This window comes from Lichtheimia ornata, assembly GCF_029851405.1.
Source record: "Lichtheimia ornata isolate CBS 291.66 chromosome Unknown scaffold00004, whole genome shotgun sequence".
Classification (NCBI taxonomy): domain Eukaryota; kingdom Fungi; phylum Mucoromycota; class Mucoromycetes; order Mucorales; family Lichtheimiaceae; genus Lichtheimia; species Lichtheimia ornata.
Window position 1 is genome coordinate 153,049 of NW_026695324.1, and position 14,481 is coordinate 167,529.

The 14,481-nt window shown below is 43.8% G+C and overlaps 3 protein-coding genes across 3 annotated transcripts; 2 read left to right on the forward strand and 1 right to left on the reverse strand.

Moving 5' to 3' along the window:
- Nucleotides 1–2,596: 2,596 nt before the first annotated feature.
- Nucleotides 2,597–2,833, forward strand: O0I10_001473 (uncharacterized protein; the record flags this gene model as incomplete). The annotated part of the gene is made up of 1 exon (XM_058481568.1): nt 2,597–2,833. One exon carries the CDS (start codon nt 2,597–2,599, stop codon nt 2,831–2,833), a length of 237 nt encoding a protein of 78 aa, XP_058347425.1.
- A 1,867-nt stretch (nt 2,834–4,700) lies between these two features.
- O0I10_001474 (uncharacterized protein) lies at nt 4,701–8,935 on the forward strand (the record flags this gene model as incomplete). Its single annotated transcript, XM_058481569.1, has 10 exons — nt 4,701–4,874; nt 4,946–5,701; nt 5,757–6,083; nt 6,143–6,208; nt 6,263–6,406; nt 6,474–7,671; nt 7,738–7,896; nt 7,951–8,255; nt 8,325–8,708; nt 8,771–8,935. The coding sequence occupies 10 exons, from the start codon at nt 4,701–4,703 to the stop codon at nt 8,933–8,935; spliced, it is 3,678 nt and encodes a 1,225-aa protein (XP_058347426.1).
- Nucleotides 8,936–9,238: 303 nt separating this feature from the next.
- Nucleotides 9,239–13,587, reverse strand: O0I10_001475 (uncharacterized protein; the record flags this gene model as incomplete). The annotated part of the gene is made up of 11 exons (XM_058481570.1): nt 9,239–9,519; nt 9,578–9,688; nt 9,752–10,739; nt 10,803–10,976; nt 11,068–11,352; nt 11,417–11,713; nt 11,775–11,918; nt 11,976–12,029; nt 12,093–12,482; nt 12,541–12,878; nt 12,939–13,587. The coding sequence occupies 11 exons, from the start codon at nt 13,585–13,587 to the stop codon at nt 9,239–9,241; spliced, it is 3,711 nt and encodes a 1,236-aa protein (XP_058347427.1).
- Nucleotides 13,588–14,481: the final 894 nt, after the last annotated feature.

The window sequence follows — 14,481 nt, forward strand, 5'->3', positions numbered from 1 at the left end:
CAATAGGTACACGCAAATAAAAGAAATGATCCTCACGTATAGCAAAAGGGTGAGTGCCATTTTACACTTTACATGATAATGATGATCCAACAACAGCCATTGCCTTTACTACCAGGTTACCTCGAATCAAGAAAGTTAAATGATGGGAATGATGGGCTGGAGCAGGGCAATCGTTCGTATGCATTGGATTGGGCAACAAAGGTGAATGGGAGGAATGGGCTATTAGCCGGCAGGTTTACAAATAACTTACCAATTTGATTCTTCTGATATTGGATGATGTTTCTGTGTTTGAGCGTTTTTCAGTCAAATGTCATCGGATCAAGAAAGTTGAATGATGGGCATGCTAGGCTGGAGCAGGACAATCGTTCGTATGCATTGGATTGGACAACAATAGAGAATGGGAGGACTAAGGTTATTAGGTGGCATTTTGAACTATTCCTAAATAGTGTACAAGAATCATGCATCGCCTGTGCTGAACGACTCGAGTTACTCAAACACGCCCTCTGCATCTTTTGCTCTACTATAGTCATATACTTTACATTAAACAAAGACCACTCTTCATATAGCATCACGCTTACAAACATAAAGGTGCCTGTATCTCCAAACTTTACAATGAAACGTGGGGTTTTGAATAGAGCAATGGGCTCGGCTTGGCCAACAGCACCTTGTGTGAAAGTTTCATGATCAAGCTTGCCGATCCCAGATTTCGCAATGTCGCCACCAGCCAAACTGGATCTGGGGGTCGAACTCTTCGACGACGACGACGAAAAAATATTTTTTGGGCTGTTTGCGACATTGAACGCGAAACTTTCACACAAGGTGCTGTTGGTCAAGCCGAGTACATTGCTCTAATAAAAACCCCACGTTTAATTGTAAAGTTTGGAGATACAGGCGTCTTTATGTTTGTAAGCGTGAGGCTATATGAGAAGTGGTCTTTGTTCATTGTCAAGTAGGTGGACCCTGGCAGAGCCAAAGATGCAGGAGGATCTCTTTGGGTAACTCAGCTACTTTGCATGACTGCAAGGATGGAAGGATGATACTGTATACTATTGACAATAGCCCATACATTGCGAGCTAACAGCTACTTCCACCCAATACCAACTTTTGTCTACTCCATCATAATGGAACTATGCTCCTCCTCCAGACATTCATTTCCTTGATTCAATTATCTTGATTCGAACTGATTTGGCTGAGCTACGGTCAAAGAGAGATTACTCAACCCATACATCAGCATACATTCGAATGTCTCAGCTGTTAATCCTTGTTCGACCGTAACTCAACCAAATCAGCTCGGATCAAGCTACTTGAATCATGGAAATTCTCGGCTGGAGCACGAGCATCATTCCCATCACGTGGATTCGCAACAATGCTGATTGGATAAAAGTGGCTATTAGCTGCCAATGTATGAGGTTTGCGTACCTGTCATGCATTGTTCCTGAGGTCCGGACTTTTTAGCTCAGTTACACAAAGAAGTGGTCCTTCATTTCCATCCTTCAACTTTCTTGATCCGAGAGGATTTGCCTGAGATACTCTCAAACAATGAAACATCATCCAATTTCAGAAAGATCAATTTGCAAACTAATTTGTAAACTACCAGCTAATCGCCCCTTCCTCCCATTCACTTTTATCGACCAACCCAATGCATGTGACCGATTCCACTGCTTCAGCTCATCATCTCCATCCTTCAACTTTCTTGATCCGAGAATATTTGACTGAACGACGCTCAAACAATGAAACATCATCCAATTTCAGAAAGATCAATTTGCAAACTAATTTGTAAACTGCCAGCTAGCACCCCTTCCTCCCATTCACCTTTGTTGCCCTAAACAATGCATGTGACCGATTGTCCTGTTCCAGCCCATCATTCCCATCCTTCAACTTTCTTGATCCGAGAGGATTTGATTGAACAACGCTCAAACAAAGAAATGTCAATTCTACTTGCATTTAATTTCCACTTGTTCCACTCCCAGCATCTTCCCTCTTCCTCCCATTGCCAACTGTTGGTCCATTCAAGTACAACTACCGCCTGCGAACGATTGTCCTGCTTCAACCCATCTTGTCAATCCCACGCTTGCCTCGATCCGATTGTCTTTGACTGAATGGCAAGTCCATGGCGTGTACACACCACTACAACACTCCCCGCGTCTCTTGACACCACACATTGTCTTGCATGTTGCTCTACCACGACCCATCGTAACAGCGTTCATTACAGCGGCACTCATGCGCATGAAAGCAAGACTTTTGTTTCGTTCTTCCATTGTATATCAATAATCTGTCCATGTCTTTTGGCAAGCATCAATGGTAGTCTTTGTGATATTTGACACTATTCCCTGATGGATCCTTTGTGCTTGATGTACCTATGACGGGTGCGTACCATACTCCTCGCTGATTGTTGCTGCAAGTCCTCCAGGAGATACCTCAACACCCTATTGGATCCAAAGTGTTCTGCCAACAAGTATTGCAGCTATTGCATGATCGAGAAGAAGGAACACCATTGCGAAATCTGCTACGAGAAGCACGCAACGACGCCTGATGTCAGCTAGTGGAAGCAGCTGCTTTGAGACAACAAGGATCACCAGCATAATCTCAAACACCTATGTGTGGTGGCCGCGCTGGTCCAGCCTCGACGACACCAAATCGACGCCGTATCCTCAAGTATTGGTATCAAGACAAAGGCGTTATTCGACTTTTGAAGACCAACGAGGGCCTGCCATTGGGTGGTAACCGTACACGAGTTGAATCTTTTGCTATCAGCAAGGTCTTTACTCCATTGTCTCGAGTTACCTGCAGCAACTTGTCTTGCACACGTGAACAGCAGATAGCCATTGTATAGAAGCAGCTTTATTTTCGGATAGCAAGTTGCTTACAATACAAATGTCTTCTTATGGGTATGGATATGGATATGGATATTGCTTTGGGTATATGGGATGGGTGGAATTGGGTATATTAACCGAGTTGGGGGTCTTGGTTCACTTGGTTTCGATGGTGCAATATCAGCTATCAAACATTAGATGCATTCATGGCCTTGTAAAGCTGCTGTAGAAAATGACCAAGCCAGTGATTGTTGAACAGAGGGATGGAAAAGGAAGCATATCAGCAGCGATGAAAGGGGGTCTTTCTTATTGGGCTTGCAATGGATGGATGCTATCATGCGTAGTGATGCTTGATCTTGGGATCATGCCACGTGAATATGGCTGAGGATGATGATGGATGGGGCGAAGATGGTTTACAGCCATGGATGATATCGTTATACTTGAGTCAATGCATGTAGCAACTATTTTGCAATCATGGATGGGGGCGTTTATGAGAGCAACAATCAACAATACAATGACACAATGACACACGTTGACTCTATAAGTGATTCACTCGTACCTGATTCGATTTGTGAATACTTGATAAACATTCACACTACCGTGCCCTATTCTTTGAGATTCAATACACACTCTTCAACCCACCAATGATCCTTCGAGATGTGGAAACACAAAAGCCATTGACAACCATATCATCGTCGTCAAGCACATGTATTCGGCCCTTGCTTTGATGGTTCATTCACTCGATAGTGTGGTGGAGAAAAACATCACATAGAATTGGCCAATACAGCAAAAATGATCGACAAGCGTGGTTTCAACGGGCCAATGGAGTCACCAAAGGAAGGTACTACTCGTATAGTGTACTTGCTCATCAAAGTAATGCCCGCGCAGCAGACATTATTAACTATCCTTCGTCTAGGGTAATCAATGATTTGGGTTTGGAGATTTATGAAGGTGATAAAATGAGGATCAAGTACGTTCGGCTCTTTCGCGAAGGAATCGCTATATGCTAGGAAGTTTAGAAGGTAATGCTTTGACTGAGCATATGCGATGCGAGATCAACTCCCTTTTTATCCACTTCTTGGAGGGTCTCATGTCAAGTTTACAAGAAACGGCTCACTTGTATTACGATGGATGGATGATAATACGCAAGGCGATATCATTATTGAGATGATGAGTGGATCTCATTGGAGTTGCGAGGTGACGAGGTCGACTGGTCTTGGATTACAAGTGAACAAGGACTTGGGATCAGAATGTCATTCCTTTTAAATGAACGATACGGATTGAATAAATTACTTGGCGTATGATTGGAATCATCTTGTGCTTCCAATTTGAACCACATCTTAACACTACACCACTTTGTGCCGTAAACCCATACTACTTTGATCAATTTTGATCCTTGGAGATTTCTGAGAAGCATAGGAAACATTTATCTATGGGGTGTTACACAGCAAAGTAGTCCTTTGGATCGTCATTATCTTTTGCGTTATCGTTATGAGAAGAAATGGGCATTGTGCAACATTCAACAGCAGCAGCCATTGGAAGGTTGTCAAGATGTATTGCAATTTCAGGAGTTGTGAGGAGTTTAATTTTGAAATGACAGCATATCGAATATCCAATAGCTCCTATTTCGAACAAAGAAGGGCATCAAAGAGTGTCATCTCAGCACGTTTTGACAGTAATTGGTTGCCAAGCGTGTGTGTTATGTGGTTGTGTGTGATGTGTGTGGCACAATCATGATGCCCAAAAAAAGGTCAGTTACACAAATGCTTGTAGGTAAGAGACACATTCACTTTACATTATCCTCTCTCTTTTCACCTCCTCTTCCTCCTTGTTTCCACTACGCTCGTTTTCTCTTTTTCTTTTCCCGTCAAATGAACCACTCTCGTCATGGCGCAGCATCAGTCATCAGATTCCAGTAATAGCGATTCTCTCAACCAACCCCCTGCCCTCGAGGCCCTTTACAATGACTTGGACGCTTTCATTAACGAGCTTGGAGGAGATGAAGCCATGTCAGCTATTCAAGCGCGCCATTTCGCGACCCGAGGACAGCAACTGCAACGGGTAAACAATGATACTTGTGCTTAAAGGTAGATGCATATCTAACCTTGTACAATACGCGTGTTTTTATTTAGCAACAAGTCTCAACACTCACTAGCAGTATAAACGACAGCCGGGACTCGTTATGCCCGGATGAAGATTCATCTTATTCGGGGTATTCGCCTCTACTTGAAAATTACAAGCGGCCGTTTAGCCAATTCAGGGACAAAGAGCCAGCTCCAACATCATCAACACCACCACCAGTACCACCATCATCCGAACAAGAGGAGGAGCAACAATCAAAGGATCATCATCAAGAACAAGCAACTGATAGCAGCAGTAGTAGCGATGACGAAGATGAAAAACCTTTATCACAATTGATGCCAACAACAGCAAAGAAAGACAGCCTCTTATCACCACCCGTATCTCCTTCTCTTCTCGGCATTTCACCCGCGCCATCATCATCATCACCATCAGCATCTGCTGCAGCTGGAGCTGCTGTATCTCAATCAAAAGGATTGGATTCACCTACCGCTCCATTTCTTATGCCTCGTACAAGTTCATTAACCCATCAACAACAACAACAGCAACAGCAACAACGTTCTTTACCGACATCTCCCACCGGTGCTGCAGTCCCATCCTCAGCTACATCTGCCACTTTTACTCAACCACCTTTGTCTTCTACTTCCATCGCTACCAATGCTGTCATCCCTTCATTATCATTTCCTGAACATTATCGTCTTTCCGAGCTTGGTGAAAAATTCATCATTGAAATACGACAATTGAATGAGCATCGTCGCATGTTTTGTACAGCCGAATATCCATTGAGCTTTACTGGTGAAGAGGCTGTGGTATGTATACGCATCTATTTAGGAGACAAAAGACTCACCTCACATGACTCTATAGCAAATCATTGAATCGATTCTTCCAGCGGGTGTACCAACAGGAACAGCATTACAAGTGGCTCGAGCGTTTATGCGTACATCTCCACCTTTGGTGGGTCCTATCTCCTATTCAGAAAAGTCACTCAAACGCAATACGCTCTATGAATCAGCCAACGAGATTTATACACTTATTGATGACACGATCGATACCAGAACCCTACCCCAGAGCGTGCTTACGCCGTTGACCAGCTGCTATACCCAGTTTTGTTTACCAGGTCAAGGTGGTTGTTATGCACCATGTTGTCCCAATCGACTAGAAGAAGATGATGAGGATGATGAGAATGCACAGGTAAAATGTTGGCGGGGGAATGATTGTGAACGCCAATACTCATTTGGGCTATATTATAGGGTGAACGAAGAGCCAAGCTTGGACGACAAACATCACTCAAATCGGTGACTTCTTCGCATGATACGGTAAGTTGATCAAAACTGGAGATAGGCAACATGGAATTAAACATGAACGTGTAGAGTTTTTCACGAGCATGGTCAGCCAATATGCCTCGAGATATATTGCAAAACACACCCGAGCCAGAGATCAAGCGCCAAGAAGCTATTCATGAAATCATTTACACCGAAGAGGATTATGTACGCGATTTGAATCTGCTTGAAGAGGTAAGCATGGATGATGATGACGAGATAAGGGAGAGAAGGTTGTGCTAAAACGAGGTATGATCGATAGCTTTTTGCAACACCATTGTTAACAGCACAATGCTTGGAACCAGAGCGACGAGATGAATTTTGTGAGCATGTATTCAACAATTACAAGGAGATCCTTGATATCCATCGAGATTTATGCCGCGATCTACGGGACCGACAGAATGCTTGTATTGCTGGATCGATGGGTGGTTTTGTTGATCAAGTGGGCGACATTTTCCAAATGTATCTCCCTCGATTTATGGCTGCCTATGAACAATATGGCCCTCATGTGGTGCTCGCTGAATACGCTGTCAAAAAGGAAGCACAACAAAACATGCTGTTTGCCAACTTTGTTCACGACACTGAAAAGCAAGCCGAATGCCGCAAGTTGCCATTCCGCCATTTTCTGATTCTGCCAGTAACACGATTACAACGATACCCTTTGTTGATGGGTGCCATTCTGAAAAAGACACCTGATGATCATCCGGACAAGGCGTTCCTCACATCATGTTGCGACATGTTACGAGAGGTGGCGAGTTGCATGGATCAAAAGACTGAGGAGACTAAAAAGGTGCTTCGATTACATCAAATCAATGATGCCATCCGATACAAACCAGGCGAGGAGCCCTTGTATCAACAATTGCAATTATTGAATCCTGCAAGACGACTCTTGCATGAAGGTCCTCTCACGCGTCGTTCACACATGGGTGTGGAAACCATTGATTTGCATGTCTTTTTATTCGATCACTTGCTCCTCATGACAAAGCCAAAAAAGAACAGCAGCACTGGAGAGGTTGAATATCACATGTCCAAAAAGCCTATTCCATTACCACTCTTGCAAGTGCATGAAGCAACAGAAGGTTTTGCTATTGGTTTACGATCCATGTCAAGTACACTTTCATCAACTGGAACATCAACATTGCAACATTCGACTACCACTACCACAGGGCTCACTTCACCAACAGGAGGACTTGTCAGCACTAGCAGCAACAACAGCAGCAGTCCAATGCTCATCCATCATCTCGGTAGACATGGTGGTGATTATCTTTTGTTTGCTGAAAGCTCAGAGGTGCGAATGACATGGAGAGAGAAAATGGTCGAAGCCAAAGCTGCATTGGAGCAAGCATATCCTGACAATCAAGTATTTGAAATTCGGACTCTGAGTGATACTACATTTGCGGGATCTGGTGCACATAATCAAGCGTTCAATCACGGCAAGGTCACTTGTTCCATTCCCTTTGGTAGGTTCTTATTGTTACATGTTCATATCAAGTACGTGTAATCGCTAATGTTGTTGTATGTTGTAGAGGGCGCCAATGGTATTCGCATGATTGCAATTGGTACCAACTTGGGTGTGTGGATGGGAATGGAAGGAGATACAACAAGTATGCGTCATGTTTTGTCACTATCGGATATCACTCAAATGGCTGTGCTGGAACACGAGCATATTTTGGTCATCTTGGCAGGTATGTTCGCATGTCACGGGATCATGGTCTTGGTGCTTATCATTGTGTCATTAGATAAAACACTCTATGCATATGCATTGCAAGGACTGGATCCTAATGCTACTCCGCCCAATCAATCCAACAACAATAATCAGCGCCCAAGTCAGAAAATTGCTCAACACATTTCCTATTTCCATGCTGGTGTTTGCAACAATCGTACCCTTGTGGTGGCCATGAAGAAACGTGGAATGGATAGTCATTTTCGAGCTTATGAGCCTGTGTGTGGTGATTTACGCGGCCCGCAAAACCTGAAATACCTCACTGTAAAGTCCGGTCTCTTTGGTTCCAAACAACCACCACCATGGTTCCATATCTACAAGGTAAATAGAAAGGTTACATATACTACTTGAGCATGCTTATTTACTCTCTCTCTTTTTTTTACAAACTAGGAATTCTATATTGGCGCTGATTCGAGAGATGTCCATTTGCTAAAGGCGCGTGTGGTGGTGGTGTGCTCACGTGGTTTTGAAATCATTGATCCTGAACACTTGAATATGAACCGCAACCTACCAGACATGACGCATCCTGATTTTGCATCAATCTTTAAAAGTAATGCGGGCAACGACGACAATATTCGCCCACTTGGTATGTTCCGATGCAATGGACGCTATCTGTTATGTTACGATACGTTCGCTTTTCTTGTCGACAATCATGGTGGGCTGGTCAAGAACTCGTGGATCGAGTGGGAGGGCAATCCTCAATCCATTGCCTTTTGCTACCCATACGTTGTTGCTTTTGATCCAAGGTTTATTGAAGTGCGACATGCTGAAACTGTAAGTATTAGCAAGCAGCAGGGTACTATTTACACACTCCTTTTATTAACATGCATTTGCAGGGCCAATTAATACAGATCCTTGCTGGTGAACATATGCGCTGCCTTCAATTCACTACCCAATCTGGAATGCTGGCACCCGTCATTCATGGCTGCATGGGGCATCCTTTCAAACCTGGTTATCAATACGTCTTTCAACTTGCCGCCACATTTCAACCTATACTCTAATCACATCACTTGCATGTATACAAGCATTCCCCCATTTAATCCTTCTACCCTTTTTAATATCGCTCACATTCCATTATAAATATACAACGCAACTTTTGGCTTGCATAGCAAACTCATCTTGAAAACTAGTAGTCTCTCTCTTTATATGAGATGGTGATGTGTATGAGAGTGAGTGGAGGGTGTTCTTTTTTTATAATAATAATGGCTTTGGAGAATAAAGAAAAGATATTACAATGAAAATGGTGATGGAGGGGGGGGAATGTGATGTGCATGAAAAAAAAGTGTTACATAAACAACACGTCTTTACAACCGTGACAACTCAAACACCAATTCAGATCCAAGTACAGGATCGTCCATGGCACAATAAATGGTATCCATAGCATCTGGTTTCAGACACCGTACGTTCTTGCCGGGAATCACTTGGACAAGGTCGCCCGAGTCCATATGTCGCACTTCGATGAACGTGGGGTCAAAGGCAACAATGTATGGGAAGCTCACTGCAAATGCAGTTGGTTGACCCTCCCATCGAATCATCCAATCGGGTCGCATCCTTCGTCCTTTCTTGTCAATGTAGAATGCCATTTCTACAATCAAATGTTAACCTCACTATCCACAGCAACAATGAAACATGCACACACATACCATTATAACAAAGAAGGATGGAGCTATTTTGATGTCGAAACATGGAAATCGGTTTGAGATTTTCCTTGTGTAGCATGGCATGATGGCTTTCATCTCCAGGATCCAATACACCTAATCATCACCAACAATAATGGTGAGATGTCTTCAACAATGAACAAACAATAGGATACTTACTCTGTACTTCAGCTGATGACAAATCGACCATTTGGAATCCTTTGGGGCTGCCGACACAGATGATGTTTTTAAAGTATTGAATCGATGATGCTTCTCCAGGTAGGTATAAATCCTTGTAAATCTTGAGACCTTCGCTGGTACCCGCACCATTAGCGCCACGCATGAGACGACCCAATTTGCTACGGGACTTTTTCTTGTCGGTGCTCATGTGTGGTTCAAGGGCACGGATGGTGGATTGGATGGTATTGTGGCGCACATAGCACACCAATGTCTTTTCAGAAGGGGTATCTTGGAAAATGGTGCCCACCTTGAAAAAGGACACATGGCTACTCAACTTGCGGCCACGTTTGGCAGAGTCTTCAGCAAGCAAACTTTCGAGAGAGTATGTGTAGAGCACCTTTTCAGCTAGCACAAGGATCAAGCCTGATGGCTCAAGCACATCAATTTGCGACACCTTATCCATGGGTAGCAACCGACGGAGATTTTCATTGGTGTTGCTATAGCTACCACCAGCAGCAATGGTTGCCGCACTCGATGCAACAGGGGTTGGCTCCTTAATATACACGCCCTGATCACTGCCAAGCACCACTGTATCACCATACGATGCAGCACACGTAACACGATTGAATGCATTAAAGAAACGCGCGTCAATCGTACGAATGTCAAACACCTTTTGCTTTTCCATAAGGGCTTGTCGTTGTCCTTGAATCTTGTCGACCCATTGCCTTCGACCCAAAAGCGTAGGAGCATACAAGGTGATTGGATTGGCACCACTGCGACCAAGATAGTTGAATGTAATGGGGTATCCTTTGCTGCTAGCATTGCCGAGATTGGTGGATGAAGCAGCAGCTGCAGCCGTAATGGCATCAATGTTGTTGAGAGAAGAAATGGAGTTGTTGGAAAGGCTGGGGCGTCCATAAGGTAAAATGGTGCTTCCACGTCGTGATTGATCTGGTAATGTGATGGATAATAGAGCAAGTGGAATGGGCTAATGTGTGCGAAAATATGAATGAGATGATCTACTACTACAATATTGAATTGACGTTTTTACCTTTTTGTAAATCTTGTACCTCTCGAGATTGTTGACGCATTTGGGTTTGACAAACAACAGGCAGTGGTCAAGCAGATACACTTGCACATCAGCTGATTCAGTAGGTCCAGACCCTTTCCGTTTCAGTGGCCCTTTCATGATCACCTTGCGTGTCTCAACATCCAGGCCCAAGTTCTAGCCCATCGCCCCTTGTTGATCAGAATACAAGATCTCCATTTCTTCTTTTCATCCCTCCCCCATGTCGCACATACACACACACACATACCATGAATCGCTCATCCACCATGATGGGTGCTTTGTAGGAGAGTTTTTCTGCTAGGAGTTGCAAGGAGAATTTGCTTTCCATTTTGCCCGTCTCATGATTGACATCGCTTAGAAACTCGGAAATGACATTCATGGCTTTGGGAATCAACTCCTGATCTGGATGGTCGGCAGGGGTATGCTTGAGGATCTCTCGAAGTAGCAAATTGTATCGGCCCAAACGCGTGGTTGGCTTTGTCAAGTAAGCATTCAATTCCAGCTTGCGTGATTGTGGTAATCTTTCTGTAGTCTAAAATGCTGCATGAATTTCTTCTTGTTGTAGTTGTGTGCCATGCATGAAATGAAAAAAGTACCTCGACAAATTCCATAAAGGCTGGATTGGTTGATTTCTCGGTCTCCAAAACATAGCGGCTCACCATTTGATGCGCACCGTATTGTACAAAGGGGCCAAATGAGGCAACATGCTGCAGCATAATGTCGCCAATCTGATCAACAATAGGAGACGATGCCTTTTGTCGGGATTCAAGAGCCTTGGCAAGCTCCGCATTCACATCATGTACTTCTCGCATATTCCAGAATAGATCTTGGATAAACTGCTCTCGGTTCTCTTCAGGAATCACTTGGCTTTCAAGCAACGGTTCAATCCAGTACTATGTATGTGTTATAATAAGTGCCCATGTTGTTCAATGGATTGGTAAAGCTCCATCATACCTTGATAACGTAGGCAAGATCATTCACAAAATCACGCTCCGTATATATCAACTCGAATATGTTTTCCTGCCGCTTCTTTTCAGCACTCGACAACTTGCTCAAAATCTGCTTGGGTACAGTGCTTGCCCATAAACGATCATCATCCTAACAATAAAATGAATATCCCAAGCCTGATAATTGAGGATGATCACATTGTAGTACCTTTTCCATGAGCGAAGACTTGCTACTTGTTCGATGTAACGTCTTTTGCTTTGCCTGCTGTATCATATTTCCTCAATTAGGATCCTGTAAATCCCCATGATCCATCTTGTCCCTCACCTGTTCAATGCGCCGAGGGCAGAATAAGCTGTAGCAAAGATTGTCACGTGAACAAGTAGGCGAATAACAATCCGTCAATAATGTAAAGACACCATTGGGTAGCCGATCCGAAGCATCATTTGCCTTTTCAGCCGTTGTCATGTTGTCCATAAAGTTGAATTCAGACTTTTCATCCTCTTCATCTTCATCCTCTTGATCAGCACCACTGCCACCAGTGAATCGTTTTTGTCCCATGTTGATATGCTGCTTGAATTGATATAGCTCGTTGACTGAATCACGTAGTCGATGTTCATAGTTGACGTCATGGAAAAGCTTTTGGGCATCCAAGGCACGACCCAATAACAATGCAAGGTTACGATCCTTTGTACCAATGTAATGGCAAAGTTTGTCCTACCCCTTGAACGTCAATGTGGAACCTTGGTTACACATAGCCCGTTTCTCAACTTACCACAGCCTGTTTTCCATCAAATGCATCCTTGTATTCAATGCTATCTTTGATCTTGGTACTAAGGGTGACACGTTCTTGAAGCATTTGACCCGTGTTGGATAATAGAGCTGGATATCTGCCTCGAGAAAATGACTCGTGGGGACGTAGCACTTTTTGTTGGTCGGCAGTACTACCACCAGCACTCTTCTCGTCGGGCTGTTCAGTGTGTGAAAAAGATTGAGATCTCTCGCCCTTGGATCGTAATAACGTCTTCCTTGGCGTGATGGGCATATTGAGCATGCTTTCTGCTGATCGTCGAAGAGGTGTTGGTGTGTATTCATGTGATCGTAGATTGAAACCTAAAACAAGAAGCATGTCAATATTGCATAAACACACACGCGTGGATCATGATCACTTACTGCTTCCGCTACGCGACATGGCTGATAATTTGGCACGCATAGGTGCAGTTGTTTTTGAGAGACGCGATAAAAGACTTGCAGCACCTCTGCTTTTGCTACGCTTCAGCTGCTCGGTGCTGCCATCGAGTACTATTTTTGGCTCAGCACCCGTTTTAGATCTGAAGAGAGTGTTGGATCGGGATGGTTTGCCATTTGCTGCTGCTGCTGCTGCTGCTGCTGCTGCTTTGTAAAAGGCACTGTCGGTGGTACGTAAACTTGACAAGGACACAGTATCATCGGTTCCCAATATCTCGGTGCGAAGTGACATGATGGATCCAGCGTCGCTACTCATAAAGCTGCGGATACTTTTTGGTGATTCCACAGGCGATTTCAATGGTGCATAATAAGAGTGCATAGCCCATCCCACTTGTTCCTCATTCAAAACGGTGTCCTGTTGTTGCTCGTCTTCTTCTTTATCATCGTTGTGCTCGTCTTCTTCTTTGGATTGTTCTTCGCGGCATTTCTGATAATAGCGATTGCGAATAGTGGCAGAGGGTGTGAGTGTCACAGTTGGAAGCTTTTCACTGGTTGCACGAGGGTGGTGGACGGCGTCATTCTTGTTGCTGTGGGTAGCATTGGGTGAAATGGAGATGGAGGTAGCAGAATGCATTTATGCAAGGTACATTAAAGGAAAGGGAAGGAAAGGCTAGAGTAAGAAAAGAGAGGGTTGCCTATGTGAGAGTTGTCTGTGTGTGTGTGTGTGTGTGTGTGTATATATGGAGAAAGAGAAAGAGAGAGAGAAAAGGAAAAGAAAAAGAAAGAGAGTAATAATATTATAAAGGTGGGGTAAAAGATAACAAGCAACGAATGCCAAAAAAAGTTCTGGACGCAGGGCAGTGGGTGTGCAAAGTGAGCAGTAATACGTTGAGCATTAGGATGACACGTTGTTGCACGACGAAAACGGTAACCATAAAGAAGGAGCTCTCAAGAGATTTGATGGGCCGCACATAAAAAGTGTATCCTAGACTACACACAAAGCCATTTGATGATGTGCCTTTTCACATAGCACAGCAGCAGCAATACACACATATAGATAGCCAGCTCTATTAAAAGCATCATCTGCCCATCTTGTATCTTTGTCCCCCAAATGTGTGTACAAGGAAGAAGGGGTTAAAGGGGTCGCCGCAAAGGAAAACAGCACATCACTAACAATCATCAACACGCACCCGATGCATAACAAAGATCATCAACAATTGCCATGGACTTGTCTAGATGCCCTGTGCCGCCCTCCGGAAGAGTGACCCGGTCTTTTAACGTTTGGGAGTAACCGTTTATGCGCTACACCCAATGTCACCATAACAACAACAACGATACACCACCACATGGCACACAAATAATAGAGAGAGAATCTCATTGTGATACCACAGGGGATATTGTCAACCTTCATAAGGCCCCAGTACATTGAAATTCGTTTGCCACTTTTGGTCATTCATCAATTATTATAATATTGATCGTGCATTATTCTATATAAACAGTATGTAGATACACGAACATGGGCATTGCT